Source organism: Eupeodes corollae, chromosome 2, assembly GCF_945859685.1.
Source record: "Eupeodes corollae chromosome 2, idEupCoro1.1, whole genome shotgun sequence".
Taxonomy (NCBI): domain Eukaryota; kingdom Metazoa; phylum Arthropoda; class Insecta; order Diptera; family Syrphidae; genus Eupeodes; species Eupeodes corollae.
Genome location: NC_079148.1, coordinates 55258762 through 55283305, shown reverse-complemented (window position 1 = coordinate 55283305; position 24544 = coordinate 55258762). Strand labels below are relative to the sequence as shown.

At 32.8% G+C, this 24544-nt stretch overlaps 1 protein-coding gene across 2 annotated transcripts in view; it reads right to left on the bottom strand.

Moving 5' to 3' along the window:
- The window catches only part of LOC129944019 (solute carrier family 41 member 2), a 104164-nt gene that overhangs the window by 66887 nt on the left and 12733 nt on the right, over positions 1 to 24544 (bottom strand). The window contains exon 1 of one of the 2 annotated variants that reach the window (XM_056053149.1): positions 13450 to 13569. The exons of the other annotated variant lie outside the window; for it this stretch is intronic. Coding sequence (XP_055909124.1) covers positions 13450 to 13513 — 64 coding nt within the window. The 5' untranslated portion in view covers positions 13514 to 13569. Of the gene's footprint in view, positions 1 to 13449; positions 13570 to 24544 lie in introns of those variants that run through there. 2 annotated transcript variants of the gene reach the window in all.

The window sequence follows — 24544 nt, the reverse complement described above, 5'->3', positions numbered from 1 at the left end:
CCTTCGATGCATACAGGACTGTAGATCAAACGAAAACTTTCTCTCGATACGACCCAAGGTGCTTTCATCCGCTTTTCCATGCTTGTCCATGCTTCTGCACTGTATAGCAGTACGGGGATGATGAGGCTCTTATATAGCGACATTTTGGTCTTTCGAGAGAAGACTTCACCACTAAATTGCTTTCTTAGCCCAAGGAAACAGAGGTTAGCAAGAATTATTCTTCGTTTGATCTCAGCGCTGGTGTTGTTTTCTGCGTTTACAGCGGAGCCCAGGTAGACAAAGTCCTTGACTACCTCAAAGTTACGTCTGTCGATGGTGACGTTTTGACCAAGACGTCCGTGTTGTAGGTCCTTTCTTGACAACAGCATATACTTTGTTTTGCTGCCATTAACTGTTAAACCCATTTTTGCCACCTCTGCCTCAATACTCACAAAAGCCGCATTGAGATCACGCTGAGTTCTTCCGAGTGTGTCAATGTCATCAGCATATGCTAGTAATTGGACAGACTTTTGAAAGATAGTGTCTCTAGTGTTTGCGTTGGGGGCTCTGCACTATTCTTTCAAGTACGATGTTAAAAATATCGTATGACAGAGCATCACCTTGTCTAAAACATTTTTTGACATCGAAAGGTTCCGTTAAGTTGTTTCCAACCTTTATGGTGCAGAGGGTCTCTTTTTTTCAGGATCGGGCAAACAATACTGTGGTTCCATTCAACGGGCATGCATTCTTCCGATCATGTCATACAGATAAGTTAGTGCATGCGCCCAACCAACTTATCTCCAGTTGCTTTAAAGAGCTCGGCATACAAGCCATCCGCTTTAGCGGCTTTGTTAGACTTCAGTTAAGAAATGGCAATCTTTACTTTGTCTAAGTCGGGAGGAAGGGATTGTTGACTTTCGTCGTCTATGTTGAATGGATCATCCTGCCTGACAGCGGAATTCGGTTCGTCGTCGCCGTTATGCAGTCTGCAGAAGTGGTCCTTCCATATCCTCAGCATACAAAAAAAAGCTATACATCAATGAGAAAAATATAAATAAAACACTTAAGTTCGCTAGTGAACTCATAACACACGATGCGACTTTTTCTAATAAGGTGGAACTTCATATTTTTACGTTGTTAGGTAACCATTATAAATTATAAATTAGGTTTTTTTTACATACGTAAGCAAATTTAACCTTAAAGGTTAAGATGGAAAAATGTATGTATGCCAAAAGAAAATAAAGAATTTTCTCTTAAGCAAAAAAGTCCAGAAATGGGTCAGTCATGGTAGGACAATGTGTTGCAAGTTCTGGTGTTCGGAACTAACATTTTGTGAAAGATAAAATGTATCAAATGGGTAACTTCAATAGTTTGAAACAACATTTGTGGTTCAGTAACAGTGAGCTCGAAACAGAAGACAATTTCATCTTTTATTAGAACAACTACCCAAAGCAAAAATCTTGTACAGCAAGGTCGAGAAAAGTTATTTCATGTGTCCGATAAGTCGTGGGAGTCATTGTATTTGATTTGAATTATTTTGTGATAACTTGAGGCACTAAAAGAAGCAAAACTCAATGTCTTAGATCTGTTTTTAAAATAGATTTTATTTATAACGTTCATTTATTAGAAATATAACAAAATGAAAATTTGCGGTTTGTTTCCGTTGGTGTGACTTTCTAACAATTTTAAATCGTATTTGACTAGTCGACAAGTTTTTGTAACTAAGTTGTTTTGAAAACCAATTTTTCATACTTTATTGCGGTCCAAGAATCTTTTCCTCCTTAAAAAGCCAGAAAGTAAAATTTTTGAGATCTATACGCAGGGTTTAAAGTGTAATGGAACACATTTTACCCATACTCCTTAAACTGAAGCCTTTTAACTACATTGCAAAGTGAATCAATAAGATTTCTCTTATTTTAAACGAAGCTATCGCTCGCCACCCTACAATCATATCGTTGTAACCCTGAAACATGAATATACAAAATAGAAACTCTGGAATATCATGTTTCAATATATGTATATAATATCTACACTATGCAACAGAAACATGTACGTACATACTGACCTATAAGAACATTTTATGGGAATCTAAAACTTTTATAAACCTCGAAACGATCAAGTTTTTCTTTCTTTTTTAGGTTCCCATGATGTTTTATTATTTGACGAATCGAAGAATTTCTTAAAACTATAAATAAAGTAATTATTCGGTTAGAATTAAAGGGTAGTATCATCACTCGCGAGTTGCCTAAAAAATAAGCGAAATAAATAAATAAGCTTTTTCGCATTACTGTTTGCGATTTACCAAGTTGACGTTCGCCTTTAGCTTCAAAAATTTGGCGAATGCTCGCCTTTATCTGTCATAATCGGTCGAACTGTAATTCTAAAGGTACGTAACAAAGAATATTACAAAACGGTTTTAGAAAATAAAATTTTATGAGTTAGGCTGGATTATAAATTAAAACTGAAGAAGAAAATCGCGACAAATAGAAAGGATGTAGTCGCAACAGGTGGAGGATCCTTTCGGCAGTTGTCTTTGTCCCCTTTGGAAAAGGCAGTTGACAATTTTCTAAGTTTACAGCAGGCTGTAAATCTAATGGGTAATACGTTTGGAACAAATTCAACTGCAACATTGGAACAACCCGACTCAAATGACGCAGACATTGAAGTCGAAGATGCTCTCATGGCAATGATATCAGCCAAGTCAACGAAAATCAACGAATGTCGTAGAAGCAGAGGAAACTGAAACTGTAGGTTGGGAGAAACCTAGCTCAAAGTCATTTCCTACGTTATTTTGATAACTTCCACATCCGAGAAATCGAAGTGCGCACGCAAGTTTTAAAATCGTCAGAATTGCAGAACTTTGATTCGTTTGAAATCCTGAACTTATCTCACTTAAAACATATTTAACTGCGTGTTTGCTAAGCTGAAAGTATAACACAAATCTATAAAAAAAAATCTAGTTAAATTTTATCAAAGTAATTGTTTATTTAATTACAAATTATCTGGTACTTCCAGTGGGTTAGAAGCAACTCTTAAATTTCTCCTCAATCTGCAGATCATGATTTTTTCTTCTTTATTTGTTATTTCTTTATTTTCATCCTCGAAAAACAATTGAACGCTGCTTATCATCTTTATTTTTATTTACTTTTTTTCACAAAAAAAACATTATTCCTCAATCTGACTTTATAAATATTTATGACAATGAATGACATTTCACTTTCAATTTTTAATGTTGCCAGTTTTGTTTTTAAAGACAAACCTCGGAGTTTGCCATTGGTAATACTACCAAACTGTTAATTCGCCAAAACCTTCGACTTTAGGGGTTTTCGACTAGAGAGTAATAATACGCCCCAAAATCTCAATGTAAAGAAATATAAAAACCCTATTGCAGTTCACGAAAGTTAAAAAAGATTTTCTGGAATGTTTGCAATTGTTTTCGAGTTCATTTTAATAATTTTGTAATAGTTTTAAAATGTTTAATCCTATTATCGATGTTATATTTAATGCTTAAATTTATTAAAATGAACTTTATAATTTTAATCTTTGCGAACCAATATTTGAATACAATTTTGGTGAAGTCAGTTCGAAAAACATTAAAAAGTACCCTAAAATTTGTAACCGTTTATTTATGCCTCGCAAAGTTACACATTAACGTTTTGTGTTTGATTCTCAAATCCTCAGCTTTTGTGTTTAATGGAAGGATATTATACTCGTAAGGATATCATTTTCATCAAATGGCCAAATTATTATTGCGTTTTAATAAGGCAAGTTTTCAATTTTTCCATTTGACTTTAGCTTTGATTTATTGATTGTTATTTATAAAATCATAAATAAGAACGTTACATCAGTAACAATGGAAACCCCCATTAAGACTGATTTCTTACTAACAATCAATATATTTATTTATAATTTATTTTGGCTTTAAATAAATATTATATCAATTTGCAAACAATATTATTTTGAGTATTAAAATCGTTAACCTGTTTAATGTCTTGCTTATACAAACAAAACATTAAAAATTAAAAAAAATCTATATTTATTTTCAAAATGATTACTGTACAAAAAAAAAGTACTAACCAAGTCATATAAAATATCTGCTTGTTTAATTAACTTTCTAGCCTCCCACGCTTCTTGTTAATATTTTTTTTGGAAGGTGTATTTGTGTTGTTTTCTTTTTGTTGTTGTGTCTTCTATTTCTTCATTAATTCTTCTAAATTACAAAAGCACTTATTAAAGCGCACTTGACATGTCTCAACACCCCCAATACCCCCCAGCCAGACACAAACCAAGGAATCAAAACAAATGAACGAACAACACCGCTTTCAAGGTCAGTCGATTTGTTGATCATGAGAAGCATAATTTTATTTTCATTATTAACAAAAATAAAAACAACATGCATCAAAGACATAAAGAAATCCGACAAAACAAAATTCAAGTTCAAGTTGAGGGCCAAAGACTTGAGAGTTGAGAGTACCTACCTAAATATACTTTAAAGCATCATCGTTATGAAGTAAAGCTTCACTTAAATAATAAAATTATTGAATTGCGATTAATAATTTAATGAACAAAATTTTGAAAAATATGTATGATGATTTTACTGTGTTATGAAATTTGGATTGTATTCGTGAAAAAATATATATAAATAAAGACTGCAAGCCGTCATAATTTCTCTTGATGGCTTAAAGTTGGCGTAGGTCTATTTGACACTCAGTAAAAACTGTACCAAAAAACTTTCAAGACTTGTTATTATACAGGTTTTTCAACCAATAGGTGTTTATTAAAATTCCAAATAAATTTATTGCATTTGGTTCGATTTATCGAATTGAAATATTTGACATTTCTCGAAGTTGCAAAGTCTTTAGAATATTAGTCAAAGGTTTGTAAATAAATGTTTGGGTGTGCAGTGTTGTAGGTTAGGGATACCTTCTTTCGTCAGCCATATCTCAGAAACCGTTTGATACCACGACTTCAAATAAATTTTGTCTTACACATAATAAAAACAAAGATGCAGATGTCATTTATCCAAAGAATCTGTTTAAAAATAGAACCTTTAGTTAAAGGTTTAACAATATAGCTGCAAAATAAGTTTATCTTCAAAAATTTAAGTGACATTTGATTTCTCAACGAAACCTTATTTTTTTTAGAATTTTATTGAAAATCGTTAGCGCTTTTATTTAAATTTATTTTCAATGTATCAGTTTTTTGTATAAATATTTTTGGTATGGTATTTTCGCAAAAAAAAAATGTGAACCCTTTTTCCAGATACAAGATTTTGAAAAAAAAATGATTAAATTATTAAAAAATGTTGACATTTTCGATCACCAAATATGTAAGCTTGTGCATATTGAAATCGGTTCAAGAGTTCCTGAGAAAGTTTAAAACAAAATAACGGGATTGAGATTTTTTAAATCGGTTCATGAGTTCGTGAGAAAATTATAAAAACAATAACGGGTTACCTCAACTGGAGATTGGGTTCCAACCCCAGTGGAGAGTTGTTGGGGGCAGCAAACAAGAGAGGGGGGAGAGGTGTTTCCACTAAGGATATGGAAATCTCTTGATCAATCAATCGTCAACCAGATTTACCACATTGCGATCGACGCACGACACTTCTCCAGTATCCAGGATATCCGAACATTCCGAGAGGCCAACATTGACTCGGAACACTACCTCGTTGTAGCCAAGGTACGGCTACGGATATCCCGATCCAAGCCAAAACAAGGAAGTACTGTGAGAAGATTCGACGTTAGACGGCTACAATTGCAAGAGACTGCCATGTCCTTTTCCGATCGAGTCTCTAATAACCTCTTAAGGAGTCCTATGCTGAATGCATTAAGCATTAAAAACCAGTGGCAACATTGCTTTGCAGCCATCAGAGATGCAGCCTCTGAAGTGCTAGGTTTCACACGGTCACAACAGCGAAACCCCTGGTTTGACGACGAATGCCGGCAAGCGCACGCAGCGAAACAAGAGGCATACAAAACGGCGCTGCACAAAAGGCCTAGAGCTGCTCGCGAGCTCTACGAGCAGAAGAGGAGAGAGGAACATTGGCTTCTTAGACGGAAAAAAAGAGAGCATGAGAAGCGCGCGATCGAGGAGATAGAGCGATGTCATAACAGGAATGAGGTTCGTAAATTTTACCAAAGGGTAAAAAAACCTCCCAAGGGTACCAGCCACGAACCGAAGCCTGTAAAAACGATCAGGGGAACATCGTAGTAGAACCGCAGTCGATGCTGAGAATATGGAAAGATCACTTCTCCAAATTATATAACGGCGATGACGAACCGAATTCCGCTGTAAGGGAGATAGAACCACTCAACCTCGGCGACGCAGATCAACAATTCCGCCTACCCGACCTTGACGAAGTGAAGATAGCTATATCTAAACTTAAGTCAAACAAAGCTGCTGGAGCTGACGGCATCGCTGCTGAACTATTCAAAGCAGCAGGCGATGTCTTGGTACGGAGCATGCACCAACAAAATATGGTCGGAAGAAATCATGCCCGATGAGTGGAATCTGAGCATAGTTTGCCCGATACATAAGAAAGGAGACCCTCTAAACTGCGCCAACTACAGAGACATTAGCCTCCTTAACATTCCATATAAGATCCTCTCTGCCGTATTATGTGAACGTATGAAACCATTCGTCGACAACCTGATTGGTCCTTATAAGTCTGGCTTCAGACCAGGAAAGTCCACTATCGACCAAATATTCACACAACGGCAGATCTTGGAAAACACCCAGGAACTTCAAATCGATACCCACCATCCCTTTATGGATTTTAAAGCTGCGTACGACAGCATCCATAGAGAAGAGCTCTACAGAGCAACTGTGAAACTTATCCATTGGTGCAGAATGACGATGGAGAATGCACGCTGCTCTATCAAGGTTTCGGAAAAGATCTCACCGATGCATTTGATGTCAAAAAAGGTTTTAGACAAGGCGATGCCCTGTCATGCGACTTCTTCAATATCGTTCTGGAAATAATTGTGCAGAACTCAACCGTCAACACTAGAGACACAATCTTTCAAAGATCCATTCAATTACTCGGATACGCAGATGATATTGACATATTTGGAAGATGAAATCGTGATGTCAGTGGAGCGTTTTTGAGCATTGCGACAAAAGCGAAGAAGATGAGTTTAGTGGTCAATGAGGGCAAGACCAAGTATATGCTGTCATCAAAAAAGGACATTGAACACCGACGTCTTGGACAAAAAATCACCATGGACAGCTCTAACTTGGAGGTAGTTAAGGACTTTGTCTACCTAGGCGCCGCTATAAACACAGACAACGACACCAGCGCTGAAATCAAACGAAGAATAACTCTTGCAAATCGCTGCTTATTTTGATTAGAAGGCAATTGAGAAGTAAAGTCCTCTCTCGAGCATCTAAAATCACCATCTATAAGACACTCATCATACCGGTTCTCATTTATGGCGCTAAGACCTGGACCGTGTCAAAGAAAGATGAGAGCGTCTTAGGATGCTCCGAGAGAAAAATTCTTCGGGTGATTTTTGGTCCCGTATGCATAGATGGAGAATGGAGGAGAAGATATAACAACGAACTGTACGGTCTGTACAGCGACACTGACCTAGTCCAACGGCTTAGCGAGTGGACATCAACGCTCGAGCCCGGTTGGTATTCGAATCCAATCCCGAGGGACGGAGCAGTAGAGGAAGACCGCGACTCAAGTGGCACACTCAGGTGGGTGAACCCCAACTTGACGTGCGAAACTGGAGACAGCTAGCTAGGGACCGAGCTGGCTTCAGACGCATGTTGGTTGAGGTCCAGGTCCGCCCGAACTGTTAGCGCCACCTTAAGTAAGTAATTATTATATTTATGGCTATTATGTCTTTAATAATTTCGCGAATCACATCTTTATTCTTTCACGTGGCCTCAAAGAAAAAGTGTTAAATCACAAGATCTCAGTGGCAGACTGTGATCATTATTTCGGGAAACAGTACGGCCATGAACCTTTTTTTTTCTTCAAAATGACTACTGATTCGTAGCTTGTGCAAAATGGTCACCTTCTTTGAACTGAATTTTTACAACTTTAATGCGTAGAAATTTAAACTCGTTAAATGTCAAAATATGACAACTTCAAATAAGTAAGTGACTTAAATAGAGGGATACTCAAAATGATACTTCTTATTGAAAACCCCATTCCAAATAAATAAACAAATGGATCAAATTTTAAAATTATACAATAAACAAAGTAAAGAGTTTAAGTACCACTCTAGGAAGTGTTTCGCTGTATTTAAAGTTTATGTTTTTTGTGGAAGAAACGTGACTGTATAAATATTGTAAATAAATTGTAATCAGGATAAGATTGAAACGAACTATAAGATTAATCAGTATTCTCTCCACCAATCTTCTACTAAGCTTTATTGAAAACTTGAGTTCAACTTAATTATATTAAGTTAAAAAAATAAAAAGAAAACAATAACATTTATGCTCTTGTGTGGCTTAAGTGTGACCAGGAACTTACAAACTTGTTACAATAAAGCGCGTAGAAAAAAAAATGTGTCAACTTCAACCAGTTTACATATTAAATTTGAGTAAAGTCGACAATTTATTCTTTCTCATTATGTTAATGTAAAATCAATTTTTGTTTTTATTTCATATTAAATTTAAAAAAATAAATCGTGAAGTGTTTGAATAATTATTATGGTTTAAACTCAAATTACGACTTTAATTTGATTTTTATGAAGATCATTTTGATACGCAAACTAAATAAACAAATAGAATAATAGACACTAATATATTAAAAATTGTTTTGTTTTGTTTTTTTTTTTGTAAACGTAACTTAATTCCTTAATCTCTTTTTAAAGTATCTACACGTTGTTTGGTTAATGGCCATTTTAAAGCAGGTACAACTTTAATGATTGAATATGTTAACCTGGTAATCTGTTTTGATTGTGTGTTTTTTTTTTACGTTTTAATGTTAAGTTTGAACAAATATTTTTCATGAATAATTTCCGCCAATAAATGTTTTGAATGTTTTGTTGTGAAGTAATTGGAATCAAATATACAATTAATGCTTTAACACTTATCTGCACAATAACAAGAACGCAAACATCTGCATACATAAAATTTAAATTAGTAACATTGAAAATTTTATTACAATGCACTTTAAAGTTAATTACTGTTGAAGTTAGTTTTTGAGGCCTAAATAAATGTTAGATACTAAAATAAAACAATTTATTTAACATGTATTCTTTGTGAAAACATCATTATTTTACACACCATTGAGAGCTAACTTTTGGTTCGATTTCATATTTCATAAATTAATTAATTGAAGGTCCTTTTTGTACAGGGTTCGAAAAAAAACCTAACGTATTTTTAGACGTTTATATTTAAAGCTATTTATAGATAAAATGGTAATGTTTAAAACTAAGTAATTATTTTATTAAAATAAAATGGCATAGTATTTAATTTAAAAAAAACCAATAAAATTTGTCTGTTAAATTGTTTATTTATTGTCATTGGCTTTTAAAATATAGGAGACCCTGTATTTGAGCTACAATTCCCAAACTACATGTTTACATTATGATAAGTATTTTGGATATTTATTGAATACACTAAAAAAAATTTTAATTTAATTAATTCATTTGAATGGGAAATATTTATTTTATTATATTTTTACTATATCTAATCTCTTAAGTTGGGTGTCATGATTTTGGAGCCCTGAAGATTTGGTTCGAAAGAAAAATTTCTTTTTTTGTAATCAGAGCTTCGTCAACATGACAGTTTACTTGGGGTCGTTATTATTTTTGTATATATCTCTTTCTAAATTATTGCATCCGTAATTATTGTAAAATTGGGAACACGTTCATCCAAGGAAGTAAATTTTAAGTATTATGCTGTTTATATAAGCGTGGGTATTAACCCTTCCCAGATTGAACGACGAAAAAACATTTTAAATAAATTATTATTTCTACACCTTAAAGTACACTACATTCCCCTTTTAGGCCTTAAATGATACAAGGTTTATGACGTAGTAACGGATCTTTTTTAAAGACGTGTTTATTTATTTATAATTCGTTAAATAATAACGTTAACAGTTCTTAATATATATGTACTTAAAATCTAAAAACTTAAACTAGATTGTTGAAAAATATTAATTTGCAATTTATACTTTTTATATTATCATTTGGTGAATTAACACAAGAGTGAAATATATTATAGATTTCAATTAATTGATTTAAGAGGCTATCTACACCATAGTTTGATCTGCTAAAATTAGTATTCAATGATTTCTGGAGTCTTATACTAGAACGACTAAAACTAAAGTTTAAACTACCAAGAACTGATGGTGATGAAATTTGTCCGTTTATTATTCCAACAATGAAAAAAATCTGCAAATACATCCTATGTTTTGTCAAAGAAGGAAGAATTATGAGGGAAAATCTTTGTGAATAAGGCGCTAATGTATGAATAGGAAGGGATCATAGACAAAAACGCAAAAACCTTTTCTGAATGGCTTCGAGTCTTGTGACGTGTACGGCGTACTGTACAAGCATACTCCAGGACTGGTCTCACAAATGACACAAAAAGTAATTTTAAAACATATGGATCACGGAAATCACTGCCAAATCTCTTAATCTTAAGTCAGAAGCAACATACATATACTATACTTAAAGGACAAGAACCAAACATGTAATTAAAAACTGTTGGAACTTTTTTGCGTGTAAAACTCATGGTTTTACATCTATCGAGCAAATATGATCCAGTTTAAGAAATAGTCGTTAAAATCTTGCTGTAATAGATGTTAAAGTAATTATGACACAATTTGTCAAAGGCCTTGCTGAAATCAGTAAAGATATAATCTACTACTACGTTTTTCAAAAACATCTAAACAAAAGGACATAAAGTGAAACAGATTAGTAACAGTGGAACGCTTTTTAAAAAAACCATTTTGGGTATCACAAATAATTGAACTACAGTGAAAAGAAAGGACGCTACATACGATTGATTCAAACTGTTTAGGTATCACAGATAGTTTTAGCATTAGGTCGGTAGTTCATTATTTCGTTTTTAATCTGGAAATACTTTTTTTTCGAAAGTGGTCTTTTAGACAGCAGTCACTTGATTACTGCTCAGTTTGATTTGCCATTTCACATTGCTCCTGTACAAAGTTTTCAAATTTATTACTAAAAAAATGGTCCCGGTCGAGCTACAGCCAACGAAACAATCAATTTGATGAAGGAAACTTTAGATGGGCACATTTAACTCCTGGGGGTTCAGTGAAATAAAATCTAGTAAAATAAGGCCACATTTCAAGAATTGGCCTTATTTAATTTTTTTTAATTGTAATAAAGCCAATTTTTTAACAGTTGGTCTTATTACACTTAATCATTTCACTTTCAACGGTGTAGTTTGTCATTAGTACAAAGAAACTTTGCATATTCTCAACATCGCACCTAGCCCAAATCCTATAGTGTGCCCAAGCAGAGGGGTTTTACATACCTTGCCGTAAAAGTAATTTGGTCTTATTTTTCAAAATAGTTTGGCCTTTTTTCAATTTTCAATTTGCCAGGGTGCAATATGACTCCCTGCTGAAAAATGATATTATTTAACTTTTCTAAAGGGCAATAAGGCCAAGTTTGGAAAGTTCATCTTATTTCACGGCACATGTCCGTGGCCTCCACGATCATGCAATTTAACACAGTTAGATTTTTTTTTTGGGTTATGGGATCTTGTCAACCTAGATAACCCCGAGACGATTGACGATTTGAAGCGAATATTGGAGTTGAAAATTGGGCCTTTCGGCCTGAATTTATTCGAACAACCCGCAGGGGTCATTTTTGACATTCGAGAAGTTTGGTAGTTTAAGTTGAACAATACGCAACGCAATGAAATTGTAAAAATTCATTTCAAAAATGGTTAAAATTTTGCAGACACAATTCACAAATCATTTACAAAAAATGTAGCTTTTAGCATAAATTAGTGATGTTAGTAACGTAAGGTTTTGAGCCGATTCAAGTAATGAGCTTTTTTTCATATGTCCTCATACAAATTTGTTTGGTCAAACATTCGAATTTACGTAAAAAAAAAAATTGTATTAATTCGGGTTCTTTCAATATAAAAAAAATGTATTGCTCCAGAAAGGTATCCCCCCATTTTCATTTTTTTTCACACAAGCTTTTATACTGTCTTTTTGATAATCAATGACATTGTTTTTAAAAATAATATTAAACATTCTTTTCTTCATTTATTTTCCATGTCTTTAGATACAAAAAAACCGTTCTAGCGATTTTCAAATAGGAAATTTGAAATATTTGAGATTTTTGGAGAAACTAAAAGGCATTTAAATTTTTGAAAACAAATTTTTGTTTGCAGGTACATTTTTCAATTTTAAAATACATGAAATATTTTATACACATGACCTAGACCGTGCGCCACAGTCGGGTATTTTATTCATCTCGGAATCTATGGTCACATTTTGGGATGGAATGATTGTTGAAAAGTCTCTCCATTAAGACTGGCGATAACGGTGTTATTGTAACGGATTGCGCTACCGAGCTATAATAAATAATTTTCAATGGATACAATTGGAGGAAATAAAGAAACAAGATTTTTTTAAAGTAACAATCGCAAAATTTTGCAAAACAAATGTTCTGACCGTTTTATTTCATGAAGAGGTGATTTTTTTGGAGGAAGCATGTGAAATATGTATATAGTATGTGCTAAAGCTAAATTATCGATTCAAGACTCTGCCTCTAATGAAGTAAACATTTATTATTTTATTTTATTTTATTTATTATTTTTTTATCAAAATTAAACTGTGAAATTATTAGTTCCGAATGTATTCAGTATATCGAGCCCTTCCCGCAAATTTATTGTAAGCGCCAAAATTAATTTTATCGTAAACGACAAATCAAAAGCTTACTGCTGGTCCTTGAAACAACTTGTACCCATAGTCAGTATTGAAAATTAGTAATTATCCTTAAGTTAAGAAATAGCAATAGCCTCCAAGGTTCTATGTGTTACTAGCAAATTTTAATAATTAAGTTTTCTTTTTTATTGAAAATGTCGCTTACGATAAAATGGCGGGAAGGGCTCGATATAATCAAGAAACCCTAAATGTTATTTCTCAAACCTAATAACTTCAGTTTAATCGATTTAATTTCATAAATTTAAATTTTTGATACATTAAGACTTCGAAACAAGTAAAAGAAAACTAATAATTTTAACTCTCATAGGAACTCATAACGAATTTAATCTTACTATATTTTCATAGCTAATTACCAGCAACTCAAAAATATTAACAAGAAAGTTCGATTCAAAAATATTAATTTTAACTATGGTTATTATTGGACACAAAATGGCGATTTTTTTAACATTTAAGAAAGGTTCTTTTGAAGTAACACTAAAATTGCTTTAACCCTTCACAGAATTAGAAAAAAATATAACGTTGCCACTTTTTCCATTGGAGAATTCAGGAATTAAAATAAAAATTCAAAATACCTGTAAACAACAGTGAATCGTATTTCTTCATAGACTTCATTGAATGCACAAACAAATTTTTCATTTTTTCACTCTCACCTCACTCCAAATCAAAATTCTAAAAAAATGTTCCAATGAACTTCACTTTGGTCCCCTCAATTGAAAAACTAACTTCCTATACCCAAACCTCGGTTACATACGCGGAATCAAAATTATTTGATTTTGATTAAGAGCGCGCCACTGCGTCTGTTGCACATCTTCCGAAAAACATAAAACTTAAAATAATCAAATCAAAATTTGTTGGATTTCAATTCGCAACTATTCCTGCGGTTTCTGTGATCCGAGTCCGATACGATGGGATACGTAGAGTAAATCTAAATCAACAAAACAACCACCTCCTCCAACTATCATCATTATTACGTCACACGCCACAAAAGCGTAATTTGAAACGTTTTCATGACCACTCTAGTGTAATGCGTATCGTGTGCATTTAAACCGAACACATGGGTGCACGCTATGCGAATTCTTCAGAATTTACAACTCTGGAACTCAACATGTGAGATTGCTTCGATACCCGCTGCTGGCTGAATGGCTGGCTGCAATGCGTTCGTCGTCTCCGCGTCAATATGTAGACTTAGTTGTTCCACATTCATTTGTTTGTCATAGTTTTTCTTCCATTTCATTTGGATCAGCTTGCTGAGCGTGTGGTTTTTGTGAGCAACGCACATGTTGTATTTACCGGCCAGCTATAGATGTTATGGCGGGCCGAGTTGGGGTGGCCCGGCCGCCTAGTCTCTTTCGGCGACGGCCGCCACCTTGACAGTGAACTTAAAAATGATTATTATTATTATAGGTAGTTGTTTTGTGGTGTTATTGGTTACTGACGATTAAGCGAGGCGGCTTGAATGCGACTCAATCGAGCTTAGTAACACACTGCTCCTTTTTTGCACTGAAGTGTGAGTTTCAGATTTACAAGGGTAATGATGCGTTTATTTTAAGTGGTGGCAAGGAATGTATGAGATGATATCGTTGGATTTAGATCCCATAAACGTTTTTGACAACAATTGCAATTAAGTGGAAAAAATTAGCAACGCTAATTTTAATTTAAACTTAAAAATACGCTCTCATTAGAGCTAAATGAAAAGAAAAAAAAAAAAAACCACATTTAAAATAAATTTCCAATAAGATTATTTTTTGAACTAATTTATTTTGTAATTGATTGAAGAGCAATTAGTTTTTTTCCTTAATGAGCTGGCGAAATTTCGTCAACGGCAGAAAGTTGTAGGGGCTTTTTTGTATATGAATTCCTTAAAAATATTTCATTTATTTAATTAAAAAAAATACCTTCACGCCCTTCACCCTTAGATTCGACCCAGAACATCAATCACTTAAAAGCAATCAATTGAATGCAGTTTTTGATTTTTTTCAAAGGGAGTTCATCATGAAAAATCATACAAAACAAAAATTCAGTTATTAGGAAAGTATCCACAGTGATGGCTGAAACACAAACACGCTTCAGCTTCGGCTTCGTCTGCGTTACGTTTGGCCCGCTTCGAGGTTGCTTTGAATGACACATCCAATCACGGTTGTCACATTGGTCATCTGTGACCAAATTTGGTCATTATTTTTTCGCTTGGTCAAATGGTATTTTTTTTTTCACTTGGTCATATTTTTCGAAAACGAAAAAAGAAGTTCGACAAATTGAGTAGCGAAAACGGTCTTTTAACGAAGTCGCTTGGCTAAACAGAAACAACGGTTAAATTCATTTAAGGAACTTTGAGTTCATATAAAACTTTATTAAAAATATAAACTCTTGATCTGATTTGGACTTAGGGAACAGAGAAAATTATCTACTTATTACATAAGCCGTACAAATTCTCAAAATACCTTAGTACTTATAATACAATTATTGTAAAAACAAACGCATTACATTTTTATTTCTGTATACAGGATTTTTGAAACGACTGTTACTAGTTATTTAAATTAAACCTTAGTGATAATAATTTAAGAAATTTATCTAAAATAACTCACAAAAAGTGTTTGTGTCGGATTTCGAAATTTCAATTTCATCATTAATAATTAATGGATTGGCCGAATCTAATTTATTTAAAATTGTTAGGGATTTGTACTTAATTAAAAATAAATGTCATCTGCATAAAATGGAAAATATATTAATAAAAATGTGAAGAATTCATTAATCTGTGTTTATAAATTTTTCGGACTTGAATTAATTATGTTCGTCAATTTAAGCTACAAGTGGTCATTTTTGTTTTCAAATTTGGACACAAACTTTTTTTCAGGTGCTTCTAATATGACATTTCTAAAATTACACTGGGAATCTCTCCAAAAGAAAATGTATTTTGTTTGTTGACTTTTTTTTACAGCTGTTGAGCTGTCAGACAAAGCAAAAGTTCAGCAAATTTTAACCAGAGCTTCCGTTTGGACTCACATTACGTTATTTACTTACGATTGTCAAATGTAACGTGAGTTCGAATCTTCATTGTAGTAGCATGCATTGAATCCCTATGGCTGAACTCGTAAACGTCTGGCGAAGACGAAGCTGAAGCGTGTTTGTGGTTGGGCGCTAATTTTCCCAATGCGGATTTCCGATACTTTTTTTAATGTTATTTCCCGTTTTTGTTACATGTCTAAAGTTATATGGTTCTCAAATTTGTTTGTTTCTAAAAGGTACAAATAAAACTAAGGAAAAAGAAGCTCGGATGCGACCAACACTGATAACTTCCCATCCCGTCGTGTTGGGTTAAAAAAGTTATTATTTGAATTATTCGTCAAAATTTTAAAATTACCAACAACATTTTTCGTATAAAGAAATTTGTAGTTTAGTTTGAAAATTTAGTTTTGTTAAATAGAATTTTATTAGGAAACTAATTTTTACCAATTGTAGTAGCATTTCTTAAATGTTTACAAATTGGATGAATGAAATTAATTTCAGAGATATCAAGAATCGAACATCAATTTTTACCAAATTTGCGTACTATTTTTTGTAGATTTTATTTTGTGTATGAAAAAACAGACTGTTGGATTTTTACCTACTACTGAATATCGAAAACAATATTTTCTGTGAAATAACTTAAGTTTGGAGCCAATTTTTTTAAGTTTTGAAAAGAAAGTAAATTTTTATCAAGTTTTAGTATTGTTTTTTTTTTTTTATTTTTTGTAAAAAAAAACCGTCAATTGGATTTTCCTCAACATTTTTTCGGAATGTTGAAAGCAATATTTCTTATATGTTAAAATTAGTTTAAGTAAATAATCTCAAATTTTTGAAAAGATATTTGAGTCGAAAATCATTTTTTTGACAACTTGTGTTAAAATTTGTTTTAAGTGTTTATTTTTTGTAAAAAAAACTCTCAATTCGTTTTTTCTCAAAATTGTACTGAATGTTGAAAACAATATTTCTTATAAGTTAATATTAGTTCGAAGAAATAATCTCAAATTTTTGAAAAGATATTTGAGTCGAAATTCAATTTTTACCAACTTTGAGTAATGGTTTTTTAGGTTCTTATTTTAAATTAAAAAAAATGTCAATTCGATTTTTTTCAAAATTTTAGCAGATATTAAAACCGTTATTTTTCGTTGCACATAATTGTTTTGGAGATAAAATCATTTTGTATTCGTAAAATTTTCGAGGTTACAATTTTATTTTTTTCATTTTGTTTGTATTTATAAAAAAGTGTTAATTGGATTTTTCTCCAAAAATATATTTGTTCCAATATATAATATAAAATTTAATTCAAGTCTTTCGCGTCATTGGTTCGTAAGATATTTAGGGTTAGCCAAAATGTTCACCTTTTTTTTTAAATTGCTATAATAAAAAAAACCACCTACGCAATTTCTTGACAGCCCTTTCTGCATCTTTCTGCCTTATTAACTGTATAGTAAAATTTATTTGAAGTCGATATCTCTTCTTGATGTATGGACGACGAAAAAACGTCGCGAACGAAAAAATTTTCAATTTGACAAATCGGACCCATTACAATAACTTCATATGGGAAGTAAACTAGAATAAGGTATGCTTGACACAGTTATCATTTTTGCTTTTTTTAAGGACCTTTAGTTTGGTCTTAGTTTCGTCTATTTGTATTCCTGAAAAATAAAGATGTTTTTGAAAGTTATTTAAAGTAACGGATATCGGCACTGGGAAAATGTATGCCCAACACTTTGAAAAATAAAATAAATACTTTTCGAGCTCTGCAATTCAAAAATAAAAAAAAAAACACAGATGTAGCGAACTTCCCCTTCATCTTGTTTGTTAAATTTCTTAAATCAAAAAACGGATTTCTTTGATTGGTCTATTATCCGCTGGTTTGGAATTAATTAATTTATTTATTATTAATAAATTTATTTTGAGTATATTGAAATTAATATTCTGCAAAAGGTATTGCAACATTTCGGTTTCTGAAGGCATTTTATATTTCCTTTATTTTAATGGTAGATGAAAGAACTCTGTAGCTTCATAATTAAAGAAGTGCAAAGGCTAATTGTTTCTAAGAAAAGTCATAGAGAAATTTCTCGAAAACTAAAAGTTTCATTGTTAATGATATCAAAAATACGAAAGAATATGAGGTCCAAGTTGAAAAAATCGATCTAGAAGAAAACCAATTTTGAATTCCACCTTTCAAAGGCGTGTTGTGAGGCAAATAAAGTATGGCGTACATGATAATGCGGTTCAGATCAATTAAGGACTTAACCTCAATGATAAGATTAATTTAACAACAGAAGCTGTGAGAAAAGTTTTGCTCAAGAATGGACAAGCTTAAATAAAGAAGCCACTTTTGACAGACCGTCATCGTCACAAGTAATTGAGGTTGAATTTGCAAAAAAAAATACAAAAATTATAGTGTAGGTGATTGGGATAGGGTAATTTGGTCGGATGAAACAAAAATAAACCGTTTTGGATCTGATGGCCGTCAATGGGTTAGGAGGAAACTGGTGAACGAATAAGCGATCGGATTGAAACAAACACTCAAATTTGGAGGAGGAAAACGAATGATTTGGGGATGCATATGCACGGAAGGGGTCGGTGAATGCATTAGAGTGGTAGGTCGCATGAATGCGGAACAATGCATCACCATTTTGGGAGAAGGACTCCTTAGAAGCCTGCAAAAATGGAACAGAAGTTTGTCGGGCATCATCTTCCAGCAAGATAATGATCCGGAACACACAGCCAGAATTACTAAAGCGTGGCTGGAAAGCAATCAGTTTGAGACACTTGATTGGCCACCACAATCTCCTGACCTCAACCACCCGATCGAACATCTTTGGGTTGAGGTTAAACGTGCAATATCGGATATGCCCGGAGATTGTGCTGATTTACAAGCATTATGGCAAAGAACTCAAACTGCTTGGCAACGTTTGAGCTAGAATCAATGCAAAACGTTAGTTGAATCCATGCCCACAAGAGTAAAAGCAGTACTCAAAGCAAAAGGAAGCCATACAAAATATTAAGCAACCTGAATTTCACAAAGTCAACAAATTGATCAAGTGCTCTTTTTTTCATTTTTTAATTAATGTAAGTAAATAGATGAATTTTGATGTTCTTAATTTTTTAATTGAACTATTATACTATTTCTTTATTTTGTAAAAAAAATCGTTGAAAAATCTGGATAGATAAAAAAGTTATTAACAAATGTCGAGCGTTGTGAAAATTATGTGATCAATAAGTTGAGGGACTGTACATGTCTCTGAAAACCATGTATTTAAATTCTAGATGCGTTGGAATGTCAAAAAATGTTCATATTTTAAATTTAACAACAATACCAAAAAATAGTACGTATACGCCTGAGTGACAGTACAAAAAATCGTTTTTACTTGTTGGGTGAGAAATTAAGGAGCAAGTGAATAAGTCCTTTAATTTAATTTAAGTTAAAACAAACATTTAACATTTTGGTAAAACAAAATCTAAATAAATATTGTAGTTGCCAAATTTTGTGTAATTGTTAGTTTACCAAATTCTTTTATACGTAAAAACTTGAAACTCAAAACCAATTTCATTGTTAGAGCGACGATATGGTTACCTTTATTTATGTTTAAATTACGTTCGTTTATTCATACATTAATTTTAAATATTAATTTAATAAGTACAAAATAAACTTTTAAATTAATCAACAGCAAAATAAATGGTTTAAAAAACATACCACCACTTAATTATCATCGAACAGAAAAAAAAAATAAAAGCCACTGATCCGTCATTGTTGTACTTATTTTATAATGTAGCTGATTATTATAAGTAATTACTAATTGATAAATTTATGGCAATTCGTTATAGAAGTTTTTTTTGGTTAAGTAATATCTAATTATATTCGTACGGTTGGATGTATTTATACTACACTTGCTTTTTTGCTTTGCTCATAGCTCACCTCGAAATGGGTCGAATAGGAATGCATGTTATTATGTATTATGACGATATTTTAATTAAACGTCATGAAATATGTACTTAAACGCACAATTTATTTAAGGTTGCAGTGTTCTTTCAAACAAAATTAATAGTTAAACAAATTTTCAGGGTGATACTGAGGTCAGTTCAGTTGTGTAATGTAAATTGATTATCAGAAGACTTTTTTGGCCTTGCCCTTTCAGTTTCATTTTGGTTAAATCTGGAAATGCAACGATATGAAATGAAATTCTTTGGCTGTCAAATCAATGATGTCTTTATTTCAAAATATTTAGGTACTCGTAATTCAGTTATTTATCCTTGGCATAATATAATTAAAGTTCAATTATCTTAAAAGCACTGTTTGATTTTAAAATTTCTTCAATTAAGAGTAAAAAATATTTTGTAGCTAAAGGAATCAATGTTAGAAGAGTTATAATTAGCAAAACTGCTTTGCTAATTGAATGATTGATACAAATAAAATGTAATGAAAGATGGACTTTAAAACACATTTTCTTTTTTCGAGAATTGATATTTTACAAATTTCGTCGTGTATTATCAAGGGTAGAATACATCGACCAGTTTAAAATCACGATTGGTGTTAAAGAATAATCTTATAATATTAATTAAACTTGCTACAAGAAATATAATACTGAACGCCCTTCGCTCGGAAACATTTTTTGAAGCTCATTGAAATATCGGTAGACATTAAACATTATAAAAAAACAAACCAATTGACACAGAATTTTTTAAAAGAAGAGACGGTCATCTAACGTTTTTAATGGATTTAATATCATCTTACGAATTTTTTGTGATCCCAAACATAAAAAAATACATTTCGCTGACAAAGATATTCTACGAAAGAAAAAGCTATAGTCATGTTTTAGTGGTAAAATTGTATCCAAAGCTGTTGTGTGCGAAAACGTTGACAAACGATAAAACCATTTAAAACACATTTTTTGTTTTATCATTGTTATACGCATATAACACATTTGTTTGGAAGGGATTCCTCACTATTAGACCTTATGTTTGTGAGTGACAAGAATAATGTTGCATTGTATGATCAATTTTCAGCTACTGTTTCTTCTAAGCATGATTTGATTTTTCTAATACTTGACTTCAGCCTTAATTATTCAGATGAAAAAATCACTTATCGAGATTTCGAGATATAATATAAATGTCCAAGAACTTGAAACTCTAACACGAGAAACAAATTGGAATTCTATATATTATATGCCTTCCTCAAATTAACAAATTGAATTTTTAACACATAATATCTCTGAACTGTATTGTACCCATGCCCCTGTAAAAACAAAAACTGTTAAACAAAGCAATAATCGATGGTTTTCTCATGCTATTAGAGACTTGATGCAACAGCGAGATGACGCCTATACGAATTGGAAAAGATATCGACAAACCGAGCTGCGTCGTATGTTTTGCTTACTTCGTAACAGAGTAGTAGCTATGATACGAGAGGCTAAATACCAACATTTTTCTCAACAGCTTAGCAAGTTTAACAGCTTAGCAAGTTTAAATGATGTTCAGCTCTGGAAAAATCTACGCAAAGTGGGAATCGGAAAGACAAAATTCGGTGCTGTTGAGGACATTGATGGCAATAAACTTAATGAAGAATTCATTTTTTCTCCACCGGCACAGGTCCCACAAATTTAGCCTTCAATATGTTTTATGACCAACGCGACAGTAATGAGCCTGGTTTTGAATTTTTTGCAGTAGAAAGAGTGCTAATGTAGTCGAAAGTGTTCTTTCTATTAAGTCAAAAGCTGTGGGGCTCGATGATATACATCCTACCTTTTTTGTGTATGCCAGTTGTTTTGCCATATATCACTTTATTTCAATATTATTCTGACGTCCTCGATATACCTTGAGTCATGGAAAAATGCTAAAATCATTCCACTTCCCAAAAACGCTAAAAGAGATGAATTTAGAACTATGACAGTATTGCCATTTTTGTCGAAAGATTTTGAAGGGATCCTTCAAAAGCAAATTAAGGACTTTCTATCTACAAACTCCATGCTCAGCCCTTATCAATCTGGTTTTCGGAAGAAACACAGCTGTGTTACCGCACTTTTAAACGTTACTGATGACATTAGAAATGCATTAGATAAAGACGAGGTTACGTTTCTAGTTTTGTTGGATTTTTCGAAAGCTTTCGATTCCGTTAATCATGTCAATCTATTTAGAAAGCTCACGCAAAATTTTAATTTTTCATCTGGTGGAAATAAATTAATTTTGTTTATCTAATCAAAGGAAGCAAGCAGTGCATGTCGGTGACACCCTGTCAAATTTTTTGCCGAATGCCACTGGTGTACCACAAGGTTCCATACTGGGTACTCTCTTGTTTTCTGCTTATGTTAATAAACTCCCATCTTTATAAGCTAATTGCAGCTTTCACTTGTATGCCGATGATCAGCTTTACATTAGCTGTCCACTTGGCCTTATCAAATATGGAGCTGTCTCCGTCAATGAAGACCTAAAGAGAGTGGCAAATTGGTCTTTGTCAAAAAGATTTGTGTTGAACTCTAAAAAATCTAACTGTCTTGTAATTAATAGAAAATCTCTTGACCTTTCTTATTTTCCACCAGTTCTGAGCAATGCTTCAATCGAATATGTGGTTACAGCAAAGATTCTTGGTGTTACTTTTAATCGTCTTTTGACTTGGGATGATCATATAAATGGACTCGTTGGTAAGGTTTATGGAGAACTTCGTACGTTATGGGTTACATAATCTTTTACTTCATTAAAAACGCGTTTGCTTCTCGCAAAAAACTTGGTAATTTCTGCAATTTCACGAGCAGGCGAAAACTTAATGTAGCTTTCAACTTCGTTATGTTTTTGGATAACTTAGATATGATAGGATATCTGATTTTGCCTCTCGTTTACCAGACATGCCTTTCGAAAAATATATAGAACTTCGTAGTTTGATATTGCTTACCGACATACTTATCGCACACCAACCACAATATTGTTTTGACCGAGTAAGAAGGGCGACCTTAAACAGATCTCATCAGCTAATTAACCCTCCTCACTCATATTTAACATCGGAACGTCAATTTTTTGTAAATTCTGTTAAGCTTTGAAACACCTTACCTCGTAGTATAAAACAAAATATGAACGAAACAAGCATAAAAATATGCATTAACGGAAGCTAGTGTCAGCACACAGGGCCCTTCAATCATGCCCAACAGATGCCTTAATAGTTATTTTGCAGGCCTACACACTTAATATATTGTATCGTTCTGCGACTAAGACTTAAAGAATCAATCTGTTGGTATTCCGAACCCTATGGAGATGGCAATATTACTAAACTGATTTCATCCTATTTTTTTGCAACATGCACAGCCTACTGCACCCATGCTTTGAGCCTCACTAAGAATTTGTTAGGTAATTTTTCCTACTAGAAAAGATTGAGAGGATGGCATGGTTAAGAAAGATTTTAATTCCACTACATACAGAAAAGCATGCAAAATACTCAAATAGAACTAAAACCAATAGATACTGACAGATAGGCGGCTGTTACGACTTTCAATCCGATTACAACAACCTCTATACTGGTCCAAAAATGTCGGGATGAACTTTCCAGCCCAAACATTATTGACCTTCGTTTGACTCTAATAGCTAATTTGAGGAGAGGGTAAGTATTTTCTTGAAGTTATGAAAGGTAGAATCTTTTCAATTTTTCTGACAGCTAGATTCTACATTTCACTTTCACTCGAAATGAAACTGAAATTGATTCAAAATATAAATTGGTGTTCTGAATCGACATTATGATTTTATTTTTTCGGACTCAAAACGAAGTCAATTTCAGTCTTCTATATTTCGTTATTTGCTATTTTCAAGTGATTTGAATTCGACCAGAGTAAATTGATGTGATTTGAAGTGTAATTGTTTAAAAATAGTAGTATTTGCACTTAAGGGAAATAAACCTTAACTTTTTTGAATAATGCACTAGGTTCGAGAGAAGTTGCAGCTTTTTCTTTGAAGTTGATGGAAGGGACGAGGCATTAAAAATGATTTTTCAACACGCCAAATGTCTTTTCAATAACATTTCAAGTAAAAAAATGATTTTTTTAAAAGCTCACACATTCAAAAACTAAGCTTTGAAACCAGAGTTTTTCTCAAACTATATATCGGTCGCAAAGAACTACAAATCTATAGCTAGCTGGTATGTGTTTTAACACAATGCATAAATACAAACCACTAATTATTTATATTTTATTCGGGTCATCCCATGTGATGGGTTCAAAAAATCGGAATACGGTAGTAAAGGGATTTTACAAAATTCGAAGTCATTTTACACATAAGACTTCGGGTTGTTAAAAAAGATAAACCAAATAAAGGAATCGGTGGAAAAAGACCAGGTTATTTTACTGATAAAGTTATTCAGGAAATCTTTAATAAAGGTTCTGAAGGTAATTTGAAAGTAATGTCGGTTATGGGATGCCCTATAGGCCGCGAAGCCCATAATTGATGCTGATGAAGTTTTAGATAAGCCAATCAGCCGGAATGGTGGAGGAAGTGCGAGCCAATTTTTTCGAGGTGGAGTTGTTCACACCGGTGCGGTGTAACTCGTGTTTTTTACAATATTTTTAATTCAAATTTTGTATGTCGAACTATGTTAAAAAATAATAATAAACTTACGCACAAAACAAATAAAAACATACAAAATAAACTATGAAAATCAACTAAATTTATTCATTGACTGAT